The 16,448-nt window shown below is 36.6% G+C and overlaps 1 protein-coding gene across 1 annotated transcript in view; it reads left to right on the top strand.

The window, feature by feature from the left end:
- Positions 1-16,448, top strand: part of LOC127941374 (actin-binding LIM protein 3) — a gene marked incomplete at its 5' end in the record, with an annotated part of 42,441 nt that extends 25,993 nt beyond the window's left edge. Inside the window, 15 exons of the mRNA XM_052536375.1 lie at positions 584-671; positions 2,229-2,287; positions 2,382-2,453; positions 4,125-4,280; positions 5,018-5,047; positions 5,502-5,631; positions 6,875-6,973; positions 7,298-7,348; positions 11,081-11,218; positions 12,291-12,361; positions 12,611-12,764; positions 15,367-15,396; positions 15,882-15,937; positions 16,221-16,281; positions 16,379-16,448. Coding sequence (XP_052392335.1) covers positions 584-671; positions 2,229-2,287; positions 2,382-2,453; positions 4,125-4,280; positions 5,018-5,047; positions 5,502-5,631; positions 6,875-6,973; positions 7,298-7,348; positions 11,081-11,218; positions 12,291-12,361; positions 12,611-12,764; positions 15,367-15,396; positions 15,882-15,937; positions 16,221-16,281; positions 16,379-16,404 — 1,221 coding nt within the window. The remainder of the gene's footprint in view (positions 1-583; positions 672-2,228; positions 2,288-2,381; positions 2,454-4,124; positions 4,281-5,017; positions 5,048-5,501; positions 5,632-6,874; positions 6,974-7,297; positions 7,349-11,080; positions 11,219-12,290; positions 12,362-12,610; positions 12,765-15,366; positions 15,397-15,881; positions 15,938-16,220; positions 16,282-16,378) is intronic.

Below are 16,448 nucleotides of genomic sequence, written 5' to 3'. Positions count from 1 at the left end.
TGCAACAATGTAAATACAAACTGAAAAATGCTATTACTGTTGTACTGTCATAGCAGCACTGTTGGAATGCTGCCTGACTACATTGAAGGACATGTATTAACTATTGTATAATTTTAATTATAATACATGAATACATTTTTACACCATTCACTTGGGTGACATCTCTATCCCATCTCTACCCTTCTCAACTGGAACTCTAAACAAACTGTGAAAATGTTTTTAAAAGAGTTCCATAAACAAGCTCATATTTTTTTAACTGGCCCAGGGGAACAGTTCTCTCAATTACTGATTCTTGGCACTGAAGGAACTGCGTAAGCTGTAATGTGCGTACGGTGAGCAAGAGAGTCATTAAATGTCTGTAGAGCTCAAATGATTCTAGAGCAGTATTAAAACGGCAATAAAGAAGGAATGCTCTGTTGCTTAGTATGGAGGACACTGTTGAGACAAGTGTATGTTGACTGTGTTTATTGCACTCATGATGATGGGTTTAACAGGTGGAGCATTAATGTGCTGTACATGTTATTTTAGAAACTTTTAGAGCTACCTACAACATTTCTATTTGTCCCTATCTTTCTCTGTCCAGGCTGGAGGGAAGCACTACCACCCCACTTGTGCTCGCTGTGCCCGGTGTCAGATGATGTTTACAGAAGGAGAAGAGATGTATCTCACAGGTGAGGAGAGGTTGAAGAGGCCAACAGCCGGCACTTTCCATGAATAGGGTGCAAAACAGCCCTGAATCTCTTCCAAATAAGGAAGTGATTTTGGTTTTCTTTTACAACATATGGTCGGTGAAAGTTGCTTAACTTTCAGAAAATGCTGATTGTCAACATCAGGTGGTCAAACTACTTAATATTATAGAGGAGTTTTATTTTCTGTTCATTTTCTATGAGCTTTGTAATTACCACTCTAACCACTCTACTCTAATAAAATTCTCAAATTCCATTTAATTTAATCATGTGTACGTGTCATTCACGGTCATTCAAGGTCAAAAGTTCATCCTTGTGACATAGCAGATGAGCACTTTGCTAATAAAAGAGCTCTTTTACAATATTCCGTGACAATCTCTCAACATTAGCTTCATTTCCAGAACATCATGAACAATATGCAAGATTCATGTCGGAGATAAAGGCTGTAGTGAGAAGACTTTAATAAAGAAACTCCCCAAGGAGTCACAGAGGCTCATCTTGATCCATCTTAATGCCCCATTCAGTAGATTTCCTCTGTGAAACTGTGTGATCGCTCATATGACTTCCAGTGCCAGCGGCTGGTGGACATTAGAATGCACCGCAGGTCTTTTTCTGTGTTTGTCTGTTCTGTTTCACATTCAGTGCTGAGATGTGTAAGTGAGTTACAGGCTAGCGAACACGCCTCGAGGTAAATGCATTTAAAAGTCAGCAGAGCCGGCCGTCAGCACATTACTATCATGCAAAAAAGAAAGAGGTACGTTGGGAATGAGAAAGGGAGAGAATGAGCTAGCCAGAGACAGAGCATCGGATTAAAAAACCCATCAGTCTGAAATTGAAAATACTGCAGTTGAATGAATGCACTCTGGCCTTTCTTCTCATAGAGTGATTGCGTTAAATGTATTTGCATTAGCTTGAGTTATCCATCTGCTTCCAAATCTCAAACTCACCACCAAGGTCAGGAGGAATGTGATTGGCTAAACTGAATAAAATGTACAATAAAAATCTCAGTGCAAGTCCATTTGGTCCATTTCAGTTTATAATATACATCAGATTATGAAATATATATGAAAAAGAAATATGATCTAAATTTAGTATCAATTTTCAATCTTACCAATCAAAAGTTTGGGTTCAGTAAGATCTTTTAATGTTTTTGGACAAAGTCTCTTATTCTTACAAAGTCTGCATTTTCTTTTTATCAGAAAATACAGTGAAACTGTAATATTTTGAATTATGTTGAAACCATTGTCCTGTTTAAGATGTTTGTGGAAACTGATGATTTTTTTCAGGATTCTTTGATTCTTTTTGATTCTTTGTTTTTTTTGTTTTTTTTGTTTTTTTTTACCATGTTAAGACCACTTTTGCTCAATTTAATGTGTCCTTGCTAAATAAAAGTATTTCTTTAAAACAATAAAAAAAAATCCATGTGGCTTAATCTTACAGTCCTTTCTTCTCATGTCTTAAATCATGTCATTTTAAGGTGTCTTGAATGAACACGTTTTGTATCTGACATTCTCCTCCTCTTTGTTTTGCTGTGTTTCTCAGGTTCAGAGGTGTGGCATCCTGTGTGCAAACAAGCATCTCGAGCAGAGAGGAAACTGAGAGTAAATGTCTTTTTTTAACAGTTACATGAATTTCAAAATGCTTTCAGATCTCACTCTGTAGCTCTTCTGTTTTCTTCCTTTTTTCATTTTACAGCTCAGGCGCACATCCGAAACCTCCATCTCTCCGCCAGGCTCCAGCATTAGTTCACCCAGCAGAGTCATCTGTGTAAGTCCAGCATGAATGAAGACAACAGAGCCGTAAATGATACAAGATCAGAACATTTGATTTTGAAATGATGATCATTTTAGTCATTAATTTGACTTAATGTGTTCGTGTTTTTTTTAGTTAAAGGGACAGTTCACCCAAAAATGAAAATTCAGTCATCTTTTATTCACTGTCACTTTGATCCAAACCTTTCTTTCGTAGAACACAAAAACACAAATTTTACCAAAATTGATTATATAAATAATGACAGAACATCCATTTTTGAATGAACTGTTATTTTATTGTTACAATGTTTGAATTACATTTTATTTATAAACAACCCCCCCCCAAAAAAAAGGAAATACTGATGAGCACAATTTTTAAACTTTGACAATATTATGAAATGTTTCTTGAGCAGCAAATAAGCATATTAGAATGATTTCTGAAGGATCCAGAAGACTGTAGTAATGGCTACTGAAAATTCAGCTTTGCCTACACAGGAATAAATTACATAAAAAAATATATTCAAATTGAAAACAGTTATATATATATTTTCCACAGTATTACAGTATTTGTGATCAAATAAATCCTGCCTTGATGAGTGTAAGAGGCCTCTTTTAAAGGCATTAAAAATCTTACAGAACCCAAACGCTGCAGTTGTAGTGTAAAGTGCCATGAAGATTTCTGTAGTTTCTTTACAAGGCCCTTGAAACACAAAAATTACAGGTTTGATTTCCAGAGAATGCATGAACTGATTAAATGTGTAGTTTGAATGCACTGAAGGTTGCTTTGGATAAAAGCATTTGTCAAATGCATAAATGTAAGTATTATTGGTCATCCCAAGATTGATGACTCTCGTGCTTGAGTTTATTGGCTTGTTCATAAGGTGTTTGTGTGCGTTCTGCTGTGGTGCAGTCATTAACATCACATGTGGAAGTAAAGGCCGGCCTGAGTGTGTAACCTTTCTGCTGTGTGTGTGATTGATGTATGCATAACGCAGTGTAAGCATATGTGTTGTCAAGCCCTGCAGGTCCATACTCTGCCGAAGGTCAAGCATGAGACTCTACATGTATAAGATTCAAATAGAAGCAAAACATTAAAATACAGTTTGGGGTTTATTTGTAAAGGAAGGTACTAACCTAAAAGTGTTAAAGGGATAGTTCACCCAAATATGAAAGCGTGTCATCATTCACTCACCCTAAAGTCTTTCCAAATCTGTATGACTTTCTTTATCCTGCCGAGGCTTTAGAAAATATCTTCAGTTTTACAAAACAAAGTAAGTCATACAGGTTTGAAATGACATGAGGGTAGGTAAATGATAATAGTTTTCATTTTTGGTTGCACTACCCCTTGAAATAGTATTTGGGTCATGTAGTTTATGCATCCAAAATAAAAACAGGACCTTTAGTTTGCATGTTAACAAAGGACTTTATACTCTCTGCAAAAAAAGTCATAAGCAGTTTTTTCAAATCCAACATTTTATAGCATTTATGTGCTGCATTACAGTTTCAATCATGAGCTCAATTGTATTTTAACAGCACTTACTTTAAAGTGTGCCAACTGTTCCGCAGGCTTATTCCCACATTTAATTGTGTTGTTGATGTTCACCTCTCATCATTGCTGTTTTTTGCAGGCCTGCTCATTGGGTTTGACGTGTGAGTGTGTGTATCTGTCGTGTGTCCCTCTCCTCAGGCAAAAATGGAGAACGAGATCCTTGATTACAAAGACTTGGCAGCGCTGCCTAAGGTTAAAGCCATTTATGAAGTGCAGAGGCCAGACTTCTGGTCCTATGAGCCCAGTCACAGATACTGCTCCGATGACAGGCTAGAGCGTCTCAGCTATGGGGAGGTATACTGCCCTAGAGACCACTAGAACCACTCTGGGTCTACTTTTAGCATGTCTCCCCCTGTCGCCGGATCTACTGGCCTGGTCCTAGCCGAGCTTAGCTTTGAGTTCCTCATTGTTATGTTGCATCCGTTGGCTGGCTGTATGCTTTTGTTTGCTGAAGCACTATGTTTATGTCTTTCTCCCACTATTGACAGTGAATTTGGTTGAGTCACACTGCTTTAGTTTGCTTTCGAAAAACTCTCTGAAAAATGCTAGCGAATTATGTGATGTTGCTTAAAGGAATAGTTCACCTAAAAATGAAAAAAAAAATGTACTCACCCTCATGTTGTTTCAAAACCGTATGATGATTATTGAACACAAAAGGAGATGTTTATTAGAATGTCAATGCTGCTTTTTTGGTTTTTACATTGAAGGGGACGGTTAATAATTTTGTTTGGTGTAGATAGAAGGAAAATTATAGAGTTTGGAATGACATGATAGTGAATAAGTGACAAGATCTTCAATTTTTGGTGAACTATCTCTTTTTGAATTTATGCTTGCTGAGTAGATAATGTTGAGTTCTATAATTCTGCAGGAGATACAGTACAATGTAGGATGGTCTGAACACAGTGGCTCTTCCAACTCCGTCCCCTTGCTCTTTTCACTTCCCTTGCACATCAGATGTCATGGAGGAAGAGACTGAAGATTTAAATTTGATTTACTGTTGTACTGACTTTCTCCTTTTTTTGTCTCCACAGTCCTTGGGCACGCTCTCCCCTTATTCTCAGGTAAAAATGTTGACTTAAATTCAGTATTGGTCATTTTCAAAATCTATTTGCCAATAAAATCATTTAAAAGCATTTAAAGAAAGTTTTTGTCAGATCCCTTGTTATTGTTAATTTTTTACATTTATATATATATATATATATATATATATATATATATATAATATTAATATAAATATATATCGGTTATAAATATCGGTTATCGGTTATCGGTCTACTTCATCTGTAACAGTCAGCATCGACCTGAAAAACACATATCTTACTCCTAGATAAGTCAGCAGTTAACAGCAATATATTTAGCAAAATAATTATCAATCTGTCTAAAGTAGCACATAAATGTCTGATTAAGTGTGTTAAATTGACAGTTGTTGCTCTATGAATCATTTTGGTTACTGAGTAAATAAAATGAGAGATTCTCACAGTCATAGTAATGAATTATAACATTTTATGTGACTAGGACATGTATGACAGTATGGACATAAGGATGAGAAGATCCTCCAGTCCGGGGTACATAGACTCCCCCACCTACAGCAGACAGGGCATGTCTCCCATCATGCCCCGCTCTCCACAGCACTACTACAGATATGGTGAGTCCCTTCTGTTGCGCAGTACAATAACAAAAAATACACTCTCATCCCTGATAAATGGGATGCTGGTGTAACCAGCTTTCAGCTTCATCAGAAGACTATGCAAGTTGATCAGCACGTGTTGCTGATAAACAACATGGATAGTGGACCAGCTCTAACTAGCTTAAACCAGCATACTGGTCTAAGCTGGTCTTTTCAGCAGGAATGGCTTTAGAACTACACTGAATATGCAGTATATTTGGAAAATATACTATATATTTCTTGCTTCTTCTTTATACATTTTATAAAGTGTGGTTTCCAGTTACATAGCAAACATTCAGAAATAAAGGTACAAAAACTTTAATTGGGGCAGTACCCTTGCAAACTGTACATTTTAGGTACTAACATGTACATTTAAGTATGTACATTAATGTACATTAAATATGGTAAAAAAGGAGTACCTTTTGAAATAGTACCACCCCAGTGACAGCTTTTGTACCCTTTGTAGAGTGTAGTGACTGATAATGATTTTAAAGTCAACATGAATTGTACATTTTTTTTAAGTAAAAAGGTACATTCAGTGACAAGAAGAGAAAGACCAGGATATTATTTTAGTCTTATTTGAATACTATTGTAGTATTTATTAATATTTTTTAAAAAAGCTTTTATTTTTATATATATTTTTTTTAAGTATTGTTATTTTTGTATTTCTATTTAGCTTGATTTCACTTGTAGCTTTTTAGTGCTTTTAGTGCTTATTACATACTATTATTTAAGTTTAGTTTTCATTTGTTTCTGTGTTTTAATTGATTTAAATGAAACCGTTTTTAATAGTTTTAGTTAACATAGTTTTAGTTAACAGTACCCACCATGGGAAAGACAGTGAATATCTATCTGGAAAGTTGTCACCCAAAAAGTCATTAGATTTAATGAATTTAATTTTTTAAATGATGAGGATGTGATGAATTATTTACAGTGAGACCACAATAAGAGATTTCATGTTGAATTAAATCAAAATAAGCTATATAGGCTTTTCATGTGGGATATGTTCTTGCCATTCCACCCACATCCTATGCACCCCTCTGTCTGGCACAGTATGTCTTTTCTTCTGTTTTGAAATACATACTGTCCCTGCCTGGCTAATCTTGGATCATTGATCTGATGATCGCTGGTGTGATGGTTGAGTTTGTGTAGTTAGGGCACACAGGACGTGTGCACTCATGCTCTGGTTCTGTTACTGTCATTGGCTTGGGGCTTGCTGCAGGCACTGAGAGTGGCAGAAGTTCACCCTATTACAATCAGCTAGACGCCCGGTCCAGCACGCCCACCACAAACCAAGCTCCCAAGCATTTCCATGTGCCAGGTAGGCCAGGCCTCTAAATTCATCTCATTGGCTGCTGTCATCACTTTCATATTCATCCAGCAGTATATATGACTATGTATTAAAGTCTTGCTAATGAATCAAAGTCCCTGTAACTGTTGACTCTGTCTATACTATACATCTATAGTATGGCTGTACTCCATTTTTGTGTTCTCTTCAACTGTTCCACTCTCCCCTACCTTACCCTAAAGGTCCCTGGAATCCCGAAAAGGAAGAACAAAAAAGCTTATCCTGCTCCGTGCTTTCTTCTGCCTGTCACTTACATCTCCTCCATGTTTTATTTCTAATTTCTCCTTTTCTTCTCAGCCACAGGGGAGCCCAATATCTACAGGAAGCCTCCCATCTATAAGAGACATGGTATAGTGTGCTCCGCCTGCCCCGGCCTGTTTTCCCTCACGCTTAGTCTTGAGGCTGTGTGGGCTCATGGGAAAGATGTGTTTGATTAGTGTTAGTGTCCTCCATAGCTGTCCTCCAGCAGACCCTTCAGTCTAAAAGCCTTTAAGAGAAGTAATGAGCAAATGAGGAAGAAGAACGCCTTATATTACAATACAGAGTGCCTCCTGCTTTCCATTCCTTGCATGACAGAAGAATGTAGAATTGGCACAAACGCATCCTAGCTTCTTAAAAGAGGGTGATGGAAAAAGGATGAGGCTTGCTGAGGCATGATTAAAGCTTGCCATGTCCCCCCACTGCTTTAGATTTACTGGGAAATGGCCGCATTAGATGCCACAGAGAAGCACCACTGAACACCAAGCTAAGATCAGCCCTGTTGAGAAACCGCTGTTAGGAAGACAAACCTGTTTAAGCATGAATTGAGCGAGCATGAAAGCCTAAACATCCTACAGAGGTTCACAGAGTTCAAATGTCAGCCGTATTGTATCTCTAACAGCCGATAACACATCAAATGTTGCATTTTATGTACCTTAGGGACTAGGTAGTTCCTAGAATGCTTCTTTTAGTTATTGGTGATGGATCATAGATAGATTAAATTTATGCATTCAGCAGACGCTTTTATCCAAAATGACTTACAATGCATTCAGGCTATCAATTTTTACTTATCATGTGTTCCCGGGGAATCGAACCCCCAATGCTTGATAAAGCAATGCTCTACCACTTGAGCTACAGGAACACTAGATGGTAATCAATAGATAGATGGTTGTTTATGTGCATATCTCTTTCTGTTCATTCATTAAATTACAATCTCGTAACTTTTTGTCAAGTACATTGGTTATTATGTCTTCAAAATGTCATGAACTCTAACCCCTATAACTCAACAATAGCAATAGTACATCTTTCCCTTAACTGCATGTGTCTGTGTGAATTTATATGTTAATATACTGTGTGTGTGTATGTATATGTGTGTGTGTGTGTGTGTGTGTGTGTGTGTGTGTGTGTGTGTGTGTGTGTGTGCGTATTACAGGCTTGTGCCATTTTCCGTACAATTAATTATTATTATCCTGATTTTTGATAACAACCAAGTGATAAATATACAATTATACCTGATATATTATAAGGATGTTTATGGGTAATAAAGTGCTCAATATTAAGGATTTCATCTGCGCTCAACAGTTTAGATTTTTTGCCATGCCAATGTTTTCACCGCACCAAAAGAATGGTGTATTTTAATGTACGGAAAATATTTTATATTTTATGTATATATCAGGGACAAACAAATTAAGTATAATAATGATAATAATCTGGTATTGCAAGTAACACAAGTTACATAATCAGATTTCTTTTTTTGTGCAACTAGTAAAGTAACGCATCACTTTTAAATTTACAATGAAATGTTTGAGTTACTTTTTCAAGTAATGCAAGTTACTTTGTATTCCCATTTATTCATTGACACCTTCACTATTGGTGTGAAAGGGCCCTTACAATTGCCAAAAATATAACTTTAGGCTTTTGCTGTTGTTGTTGCATGCCCAGCCCAGAAGACAAAAAGTAACCCAAGAGCAACATAATGCATTACTTTTCATAAAAAAGTAATGCAATTAGTTACGTTTTATGGAGTAATGCAAAGTAGTATTGCATCAGTTTTAAAACTGGTTTTGTCCAACACTGTTAATTATAATTATAATAAATTAAATGTTTTATGTTGGCAAATATTAAAAGACAAGCAATCAGCTGGCTTGAATCTATCTTCTGTTGAGTCCAGTAATATATATCTACTGTATAAGCCCAGATATAATCTTTTTCCACATTGTATTTAGAAGAAATTGTGAAATGAATGAATGTTATGAATGTGCAAAATTGTTTGAATAATAGTTGGTCCAATATTTCAGATATTTTCTGTGCAGTTCTGACCCTTTCTGAGGGATCAAATCTGTGGAATCTAAGCATACTAAATGGTGTTAAATGGAATAGAACATGCTAGACATTTATTGGATTCTGACAGCATCAAATTAGCTAAAATGTTATTCAAATTAGCTAAAAGACAAGCACACAGGGTTCAGGGGATTATAGAACTTTGTGAATTATGGCTGTTTGAGTTCTTCAAAGCTTCTGGCAAAGATTCTGTGTAGGCCTGCCAATTAGCATGGACAGTACACAACAACAGATTTCTATAGTGCCTAAGGGAGATGAATTCTTTTCAGAGTTTTGCACAGAGCTGCACAAATGCTGCAGATTTATTTACTGGACAGTTCAAATACTTGCAGAGTTCATCAAGTTGTGTCTTAGAAAGGTCAGAACCATCTCTGAGAGCCTGTTGGCTCAGTTTACATTTTGTGTAGCCAAGTGCGACTTTTTGTTTATCTTTATGTCACAAGCCTGTAATGAGTACTTTACAAGGAATATTTTGCTACCCATATGGTGGATCTCTATGTGTAAGTGAAAAGTGCTTTTATATTGTTGTAGATGTCTAGCTATGTTTGTGCAAAAGACTTGTACTATTGTAACGCAGATCATTTGCTTCTCTGCCATATGGGTACCAAACTTAAAATCTCACTAAAGACTATGGGATGCAAATATTTCTTCCCTTATTCTCTTTTCCCTGTTTTTTTCCCCCTTACAAACTTAAATACAAAATTCCCTCCACCTCTACTTTCCTCGGTCACCATTCCCTCTGTAAGTATCCTCTCTCCCCGTGCACATCTGTCTGTCTGCGTTTTGGGTTGTGTGTGTGCGATTGATCTCTAGTCCCTCACTTGCATTCCGTCTCTCATCCCTGTGAAGTCTTTTCCATTATGGATTGTATTATATTAATATTATTGTAATATTCTGTGAGGCCTGTGCTTCCGTATTTGTGTTGAATCTGTGAGTGTTTTATATGGACGGGAGTTCAGTGCTGTTTTTGACTGGTTTTGCTTTAGCAATTTATCAGTATCTGTGTCGTTACTAATAATACAAAGAGTTTTAAAGTGTTTTCTGTGCTTATTCAATATCTCATTTATATGAACACAGATGCTCTATATTGGGTGTTGTGGATTGTTTTAAAGTCAGTTCCCTCTGGGCTGTTAAATGTGAGCGTTGTAGCTCCTTTCTTTCTTTCTTTCTTTCTTTCTTTCTTTCTTTCTTTCTTTCTTTCTTTCTTTCTTTCTGATACCCCCTTAACACCTAGCATTAGCATTAGCTAGGCTGAGTTCACACATAATTGAAAAAGCTTTAGAATTTTTAAAATGGAAAATTAAAAAATGCAAAAGAATGTGTTTGACAGAAGGAAAAAAAATCATGTTATTTTGATATTATCTACTGTTTGCTTTTATTAAACCCTTTGGCTAGTAAAGGATGTTAATATGGATTAGAAGTGAATAAGGCAAGAAACATTTTAAAGTGTCCACGTGAAAATAGACTATAAGAAAATATGAAAATAGAAACAAGAGATTCCAGTTGCATTTCAGTGGAGTAGTGCTGTGAATATTGTTAAAATCAGGAGATGAGATCTAGTTTTAGAACCTGATAAAAGTGGGTCATGTTCATGATCACAAAGCATCTAGGTTGCACTTACAGCTGGTTTTTGAAGTAGATCATGCGATCACTGGAAATGCATACTAATGTTAGATGTAAAGGGGGCCTGATTGTACCGCTATGTGCTGTTGTATCACAAGCTTTTTCCAAAGATGTGATCCTGACATTCTTTCCCCACAGACAATCACTGCAATCCAGCAACTAAGAGCAAGACCAGTGAGGACATTGTCCAATCTTCCAAGTTCCTATCAGCCTACTCACCTGAACACTACCAGCACTCAGAGTCTGATTACTACCACTACACCAGCTCTCCTAAATGTAAGTGATGAATGTGTTCATAATGCCCTATGCATTCAGCTCACTGGCATCACAGCACTTTCCTGTCCTTAACACCAGCCACAATCATTCCAAACGTTTCCGCATACAGGGATGCCAGTGAAGTCTAGTTTTTGAATGTGGAAAAAGTCAGTGTGACTAGAATATATTTAGCATGTCATAAAAATAAAGTATTTGTTACATGTTGCTGATAATCAAGCGCAGAGTCTTTAAATATATTTATCCAACAAGAAAGCACTGGAGATCGTAAGAGCAAATGCAACACACAGAACAGGTATGGAGAACTTACACACAACTTACAGACAAGAAACTAAGAAACAAACAGGCACAAGGAAAACCAAAAGAGTAAGAGTATTATATTGCAGTTCATTTTCTTATTGAGCAGCCCCTAATACATTGTAGTGATTAAATACTGCATATCTTCATTTGTTTTAACCTGTTTCCACTAAATTATGCTTTATAAATCCCCATTAAAACTAAACTTGTCAAGAACATTTAAACAAACACGACACTATTCATTTACTAAAAGCAGAATAATACAGAAGCTGTCATGAAACATATGAGATATTCTAATATACTTGTGATTAGTGATTAATATTTACCAGGAAAGAAGGCAGTTTTGGATTCTGTTGTGTACCAGAGTTCTTTTATATTTATTTTTGCATACATTACATCATCAATATTCAATTACATCTTCCAGTTGGGAAAAGAGCTGTATTTTATTAGCTGTGTTGTATCCCATCAATGTGTTTGACCAAAGGATGACAGGTGGATGCAGTTTCTGAGATCAAAAGTTATCTTACTTCCTTCAGGTTTTTTGGCTCTTTTTCTGATTTGCTGATTAGAATTATGAAAGTTTAACATTTAATAAGAGATTGCATATACAGTATGTATTTCATAGCATATTTTTGCTGCCATTCAATCCCCCATTAATCCAATCCAACATTAGCATCTCTTTTTAGATGCTAATGTTGTTGTTGTTGTTTTTTTCATCAGAATTCATTATTTCCTCTTTCACACACTCGCTTTCTCTCTCATTTTTTTCCCCTCTCAGCTTTACGTGCTCCTAGGAGAAGGTACTCATCAGGTGGAGAAGAGGATGGCTGGGGTCACGGCCTTCAAAGAGTAAATCAATAAAGCATCCTGTCTCTTTATTTTCACAATGCCCTCTAACCAGCCATTAAACTTGTGTCAATTGGATAATGAGATAAAACTCTTCTGGTTTTGATTATCAGCGATCAGTCATCAAGTTAGAGCCCATCTGTCTGCTCAGAGATTCACACTTAACCGTGTTTGAAATCTAGCCAGTAAGCGTCAAGTACTGATCACTCATTATTTCTTTTGTTTCTGTCTTCCCGTTTCTCTGCGTCTCAGATTCAGGGTGGTATCGGTAGGTTGATCCTGAAGGAGGAGATGAAAGCCCGCTCCGGTTCCTATGACAACGACCCCTGGGGCAGCGCGCGGAACTCTCGCAGTGGGAGCAGGGAGATGTTGCACAGCATGGGCCACAACAACACAGTTAACGGCTGTAAGTGCTCCACTGCAGCTGCTGTATGACAGCGGTGTGTTCGGAGGGGGTTGCTGTAGGGTCATCAAAAACAGAGCGTTGCATATCGCATGGTCACTTCATTTGATCCTTTAAAGCCAAACCTACTGTTTGTGTTTGTCTAAGACCACATTTTCCCTTTCCACAATCCCCTCTGGGGAAAATGCATGACGGCAACAGGTGCGGTGGGGTGTTGACTGCATGCATTATGGGAGTTGCTTTGCCTGTGTTAAGTATGGAGTATTCATTGTTCAGTGTATGGAGATGTGGTCAATGAAGATGTGGCACTGAGCCATCTAATTACAGCAGAGGTGCTCTGGAACGCTTTAAAGTCAACGGTGACACAGCCAGCATATGCTGCTGATACAGGACTGTGATGCTGGGAGAGGGAATTCTGAGGGTTTTCAGAAATAGTTCAGACACAGCAAAAAAAGAAGAAAAAAAAAGACCTATTACAACACTACAGCGGTGCAGTGCCATGCACCTGTTCTTGTTCTTCTCTCGCTCTTTTTTTTTCACAAATGCACACACTTCTCTCGGTTGATGTTTTCCTTATATAAACACTCAATGTGACCTTTGTATATCTGACACCCAAATATTTTAGTATATGCATGGTGTATGTATGTAGGCCGATGTGATACGCATCTTGATGTATAGCCTACAGAATATTAAAGATGCATATGAAGCAGCTGCCAATGCAATGCCATACGATTCACCCGTATTATGGGGCAGTGCGATCCGATTTTGGTTCGATTCATAACAATGCGATTCAATGCAATGCAATGCAACGGAAAAAATATGATGTTATGCAATTCAGTATAGTACAAATAGACAGCAAATTATACATTTACTTAAGCGCCTTCTGACTTCTAACACCTCACTACAAGTCTTTGTAGTGTTGTGATATGTCATATTCACGTAGCAGCAGTGGTGATGAGAGAACGCGATTGAGAAATCAATCTACATATAAAACATTGGTCATAAATTATTGGTCACTTTCTAAATAAAAATATAGCCCATCTACCAATAAATAAATATATATATTGTTTCCTACTGATGCAAATATATTAGAAACGATGCATTGCAGTCAGGCAAATGTCAACTTGTATCTGATGCACACTTTTGCATTGCATTATTAACTTTTATTACTTTAATTAGTAAATAATGTTTACATTTTCATTGCATCGTTGTGAAATATTTTATATATTTATTTGATAAATGGGGTTGGTAATCATATCTGTCTTCACTTAATAACTTTCCTACATTACAACCCACCTTCCACTCCTACTCTTTTTTTTTTCACTCTCTCTCATTTTTCCTCTTTCTTCATTCCTTCTCATGTGCATGTGAGCGGGCTGCTCTCCTTACTTCTATTTATGTGTATCTCATGGGGAAGTGCATGAAGCATCTGGAATTTTCCCTTCATCCCCTCCCTCTCTTTAGTTCCCTGTTTTCCTTCCCTGTCTGTACATGGATCTGGCTTCGCTATTCCTGCTTCGCCCTCCCCCATATCCATCGCTACTCTTCACCATGCTTGGTGCAGCCCATGCTGGTGTCCCATATCTTCTTTTATTCATGAATAGAAATGGGTGGTATTAACTGCACAGCACATGAAATAGATGAAGGGGAAGTCTGGGAGTGACATTGTAGAGCCAAAGTATACCAACTGAATTAATACACTGGATTACAGTGATGGCATCCTGGAAGGTTTAGACAAACAGGTAATAAACACCCAAAGCTGATGATGATCAAACAATCCCACACAATAAGACAGATTGTGGTAAGAGTTTTCAGCGATAAATAAAACATAGCCAGAAATTTGAGACTCTGAATATTCATTGTAATCTTGTGGAGCCAGGAGGAAAGGAAAAGAAAGCAACTTCTGTCTTTGTATTTAATCTCATATTTAATTTGTATATATAAATTAAATATAAATGAAATACACTACCAATCAGAAGTTCATTTTTATTTTTATTCATTTATTTTATTATGTTTAATTGTTAATTTATTTTATTTATTTTTGAAGAATTTCATACTTTTTTTCAGAAAGTATTAAATTGATCAGGAATAAAGTATTAAATCGATCAATTGAATTAACGAAATAGATCCAGATAATGTCCTTGCATAAAATGCAATGCATAATTCAAAATATAGTTTCTTGTCAGGTTCCTTCTTTCCCTTGCTTTCTCCTTTTCTCTTTTTTCTTTTCACTGCCATGGTTTTTTTTTTCATTCATCAGCATTCTTCTGGCTCATTGAGCACTTTGATGTGCCGTGTTGTAGTGTGGCTTGTGAGCAGCTTGCTCTCTGCTCTTTTTGTTGACAGTTTTGAGACTTTTCCAGTGGTTCTTTCAGTGGTCCCAAAACTCAATATCGGTCTAAACTGCAACATGTTATGTACCAGTAACTGCATATTTAGCTCATTCCACACTATGTGCATGACACTTAGTTTAAAGGGAAATGTTTCTTATAGTGTACAGCTATTGCTTTATTTTTCCCAAATTAATGATTTGCATTTATTATTTCCATAGAACTCATTTTCAGATTACAGAAGAAATTATAATGTTCCTTTCTCTTTCCTTTAGCTCCTCGGACAAACTTTGCAGCGGAAAATGGTGAGTGACTCTTGAGACCTTTCTTTGTCCAAACAAATATATATATATTACATTAAAAATAAAAAGATTTATATTAGGAAGTTTGAAACTGAAATTTGGAAGCTGTTGTAGTATTAAGTTTTATTATATACGTTTGGAAGTTCCCATGCTTTTTAGAACCTGAAGATTCCAGAGAAAACCATTAACTCCTGAGAATTGCTTGGGTGCTCATATGTTTTTGGCAAGACATATATTTCTCATATTTTTTGGGCAAGGCTTTTAACCCCGTGGGGGCTATGTCTGTATTTAATTTGTTTTGGATAAAAGTTCTGCATAAATAAAAGAACATAAATGTTTGCATTGTTGTCAACACAGATTGAAGCCTGGTCACTAGCGCCCTCTTCTGTGCTTTCATGGACAAGGCAGTCCAAATTTAACAAACTTATTCTCATATGCTGAGTTTGTTTTAAAAATGCATGTTTATTGTTCTTTCTTATTCCTTGGAGACTACATATCCAAGTCAGCCTCCTTGCCCGGATATGGCCGGAATGGATTGCAACGGGTAAGATTCTCTGAAAAAAAAAAAGTAAAACAAATTTCACTCATAAATTGCTAGTAAATTTACAAACAATTACAAAGAAATGGCAAGTAACACATTGAATTAAACATTAAACTACAAATACTATGTCTTGAATATTTTGTTAATTGCTTGCTTGTTTTGCTTTGCTTACTGTATTTGTTTTAATGTTCAGTAACTGGACAGACAGAGCAGTAAAAGCAGATGGGTTGGAAATGTCAATTAAAACTTTATCCACAATTTGTTTGATTGTTTATTTGGTTTCCAGCCACAAAGTGCAGACTACTATCAGTATGACAGTGGCAGTGAAGCCAACTGGGGAATCAGAGGTAGGCACTTTTTTTAAGGAGCATATTTAGAAGTGAAATTATTTGTACAAAGATTAGTTCTGACTATAAAAGCTTTTTTTTTCTTCTTTCCCAACAGAGTACAAGGTAAGAACGATGGTTTAGTATTACCAGAGGATTAAAGGGGGCCCAGAGAGGCACCTCTGAAA

Source organism: Carassius gibelio, chromosome A21, assembly GCF_023724105.1.
Source record: "Carassius gibelio isolate Cgi1373 ecotype wild population from Czech Republic chromosome A21, carGib1.2-hapl.c, whole genome shotgun sequence".
Taxonomy (NCBI): domain Eukaryota; kingdom Metazoa; phylum Chordata; class Actinopteri; order Cypriniformes; family Cyprinidae; genus Carassius; species Carassius gibelio.
The sequence above is the reverse complement of the archived record's forward strand: the minus strand, read 5'-3'. Positions and strand labels throughout refer to the sequence as shown.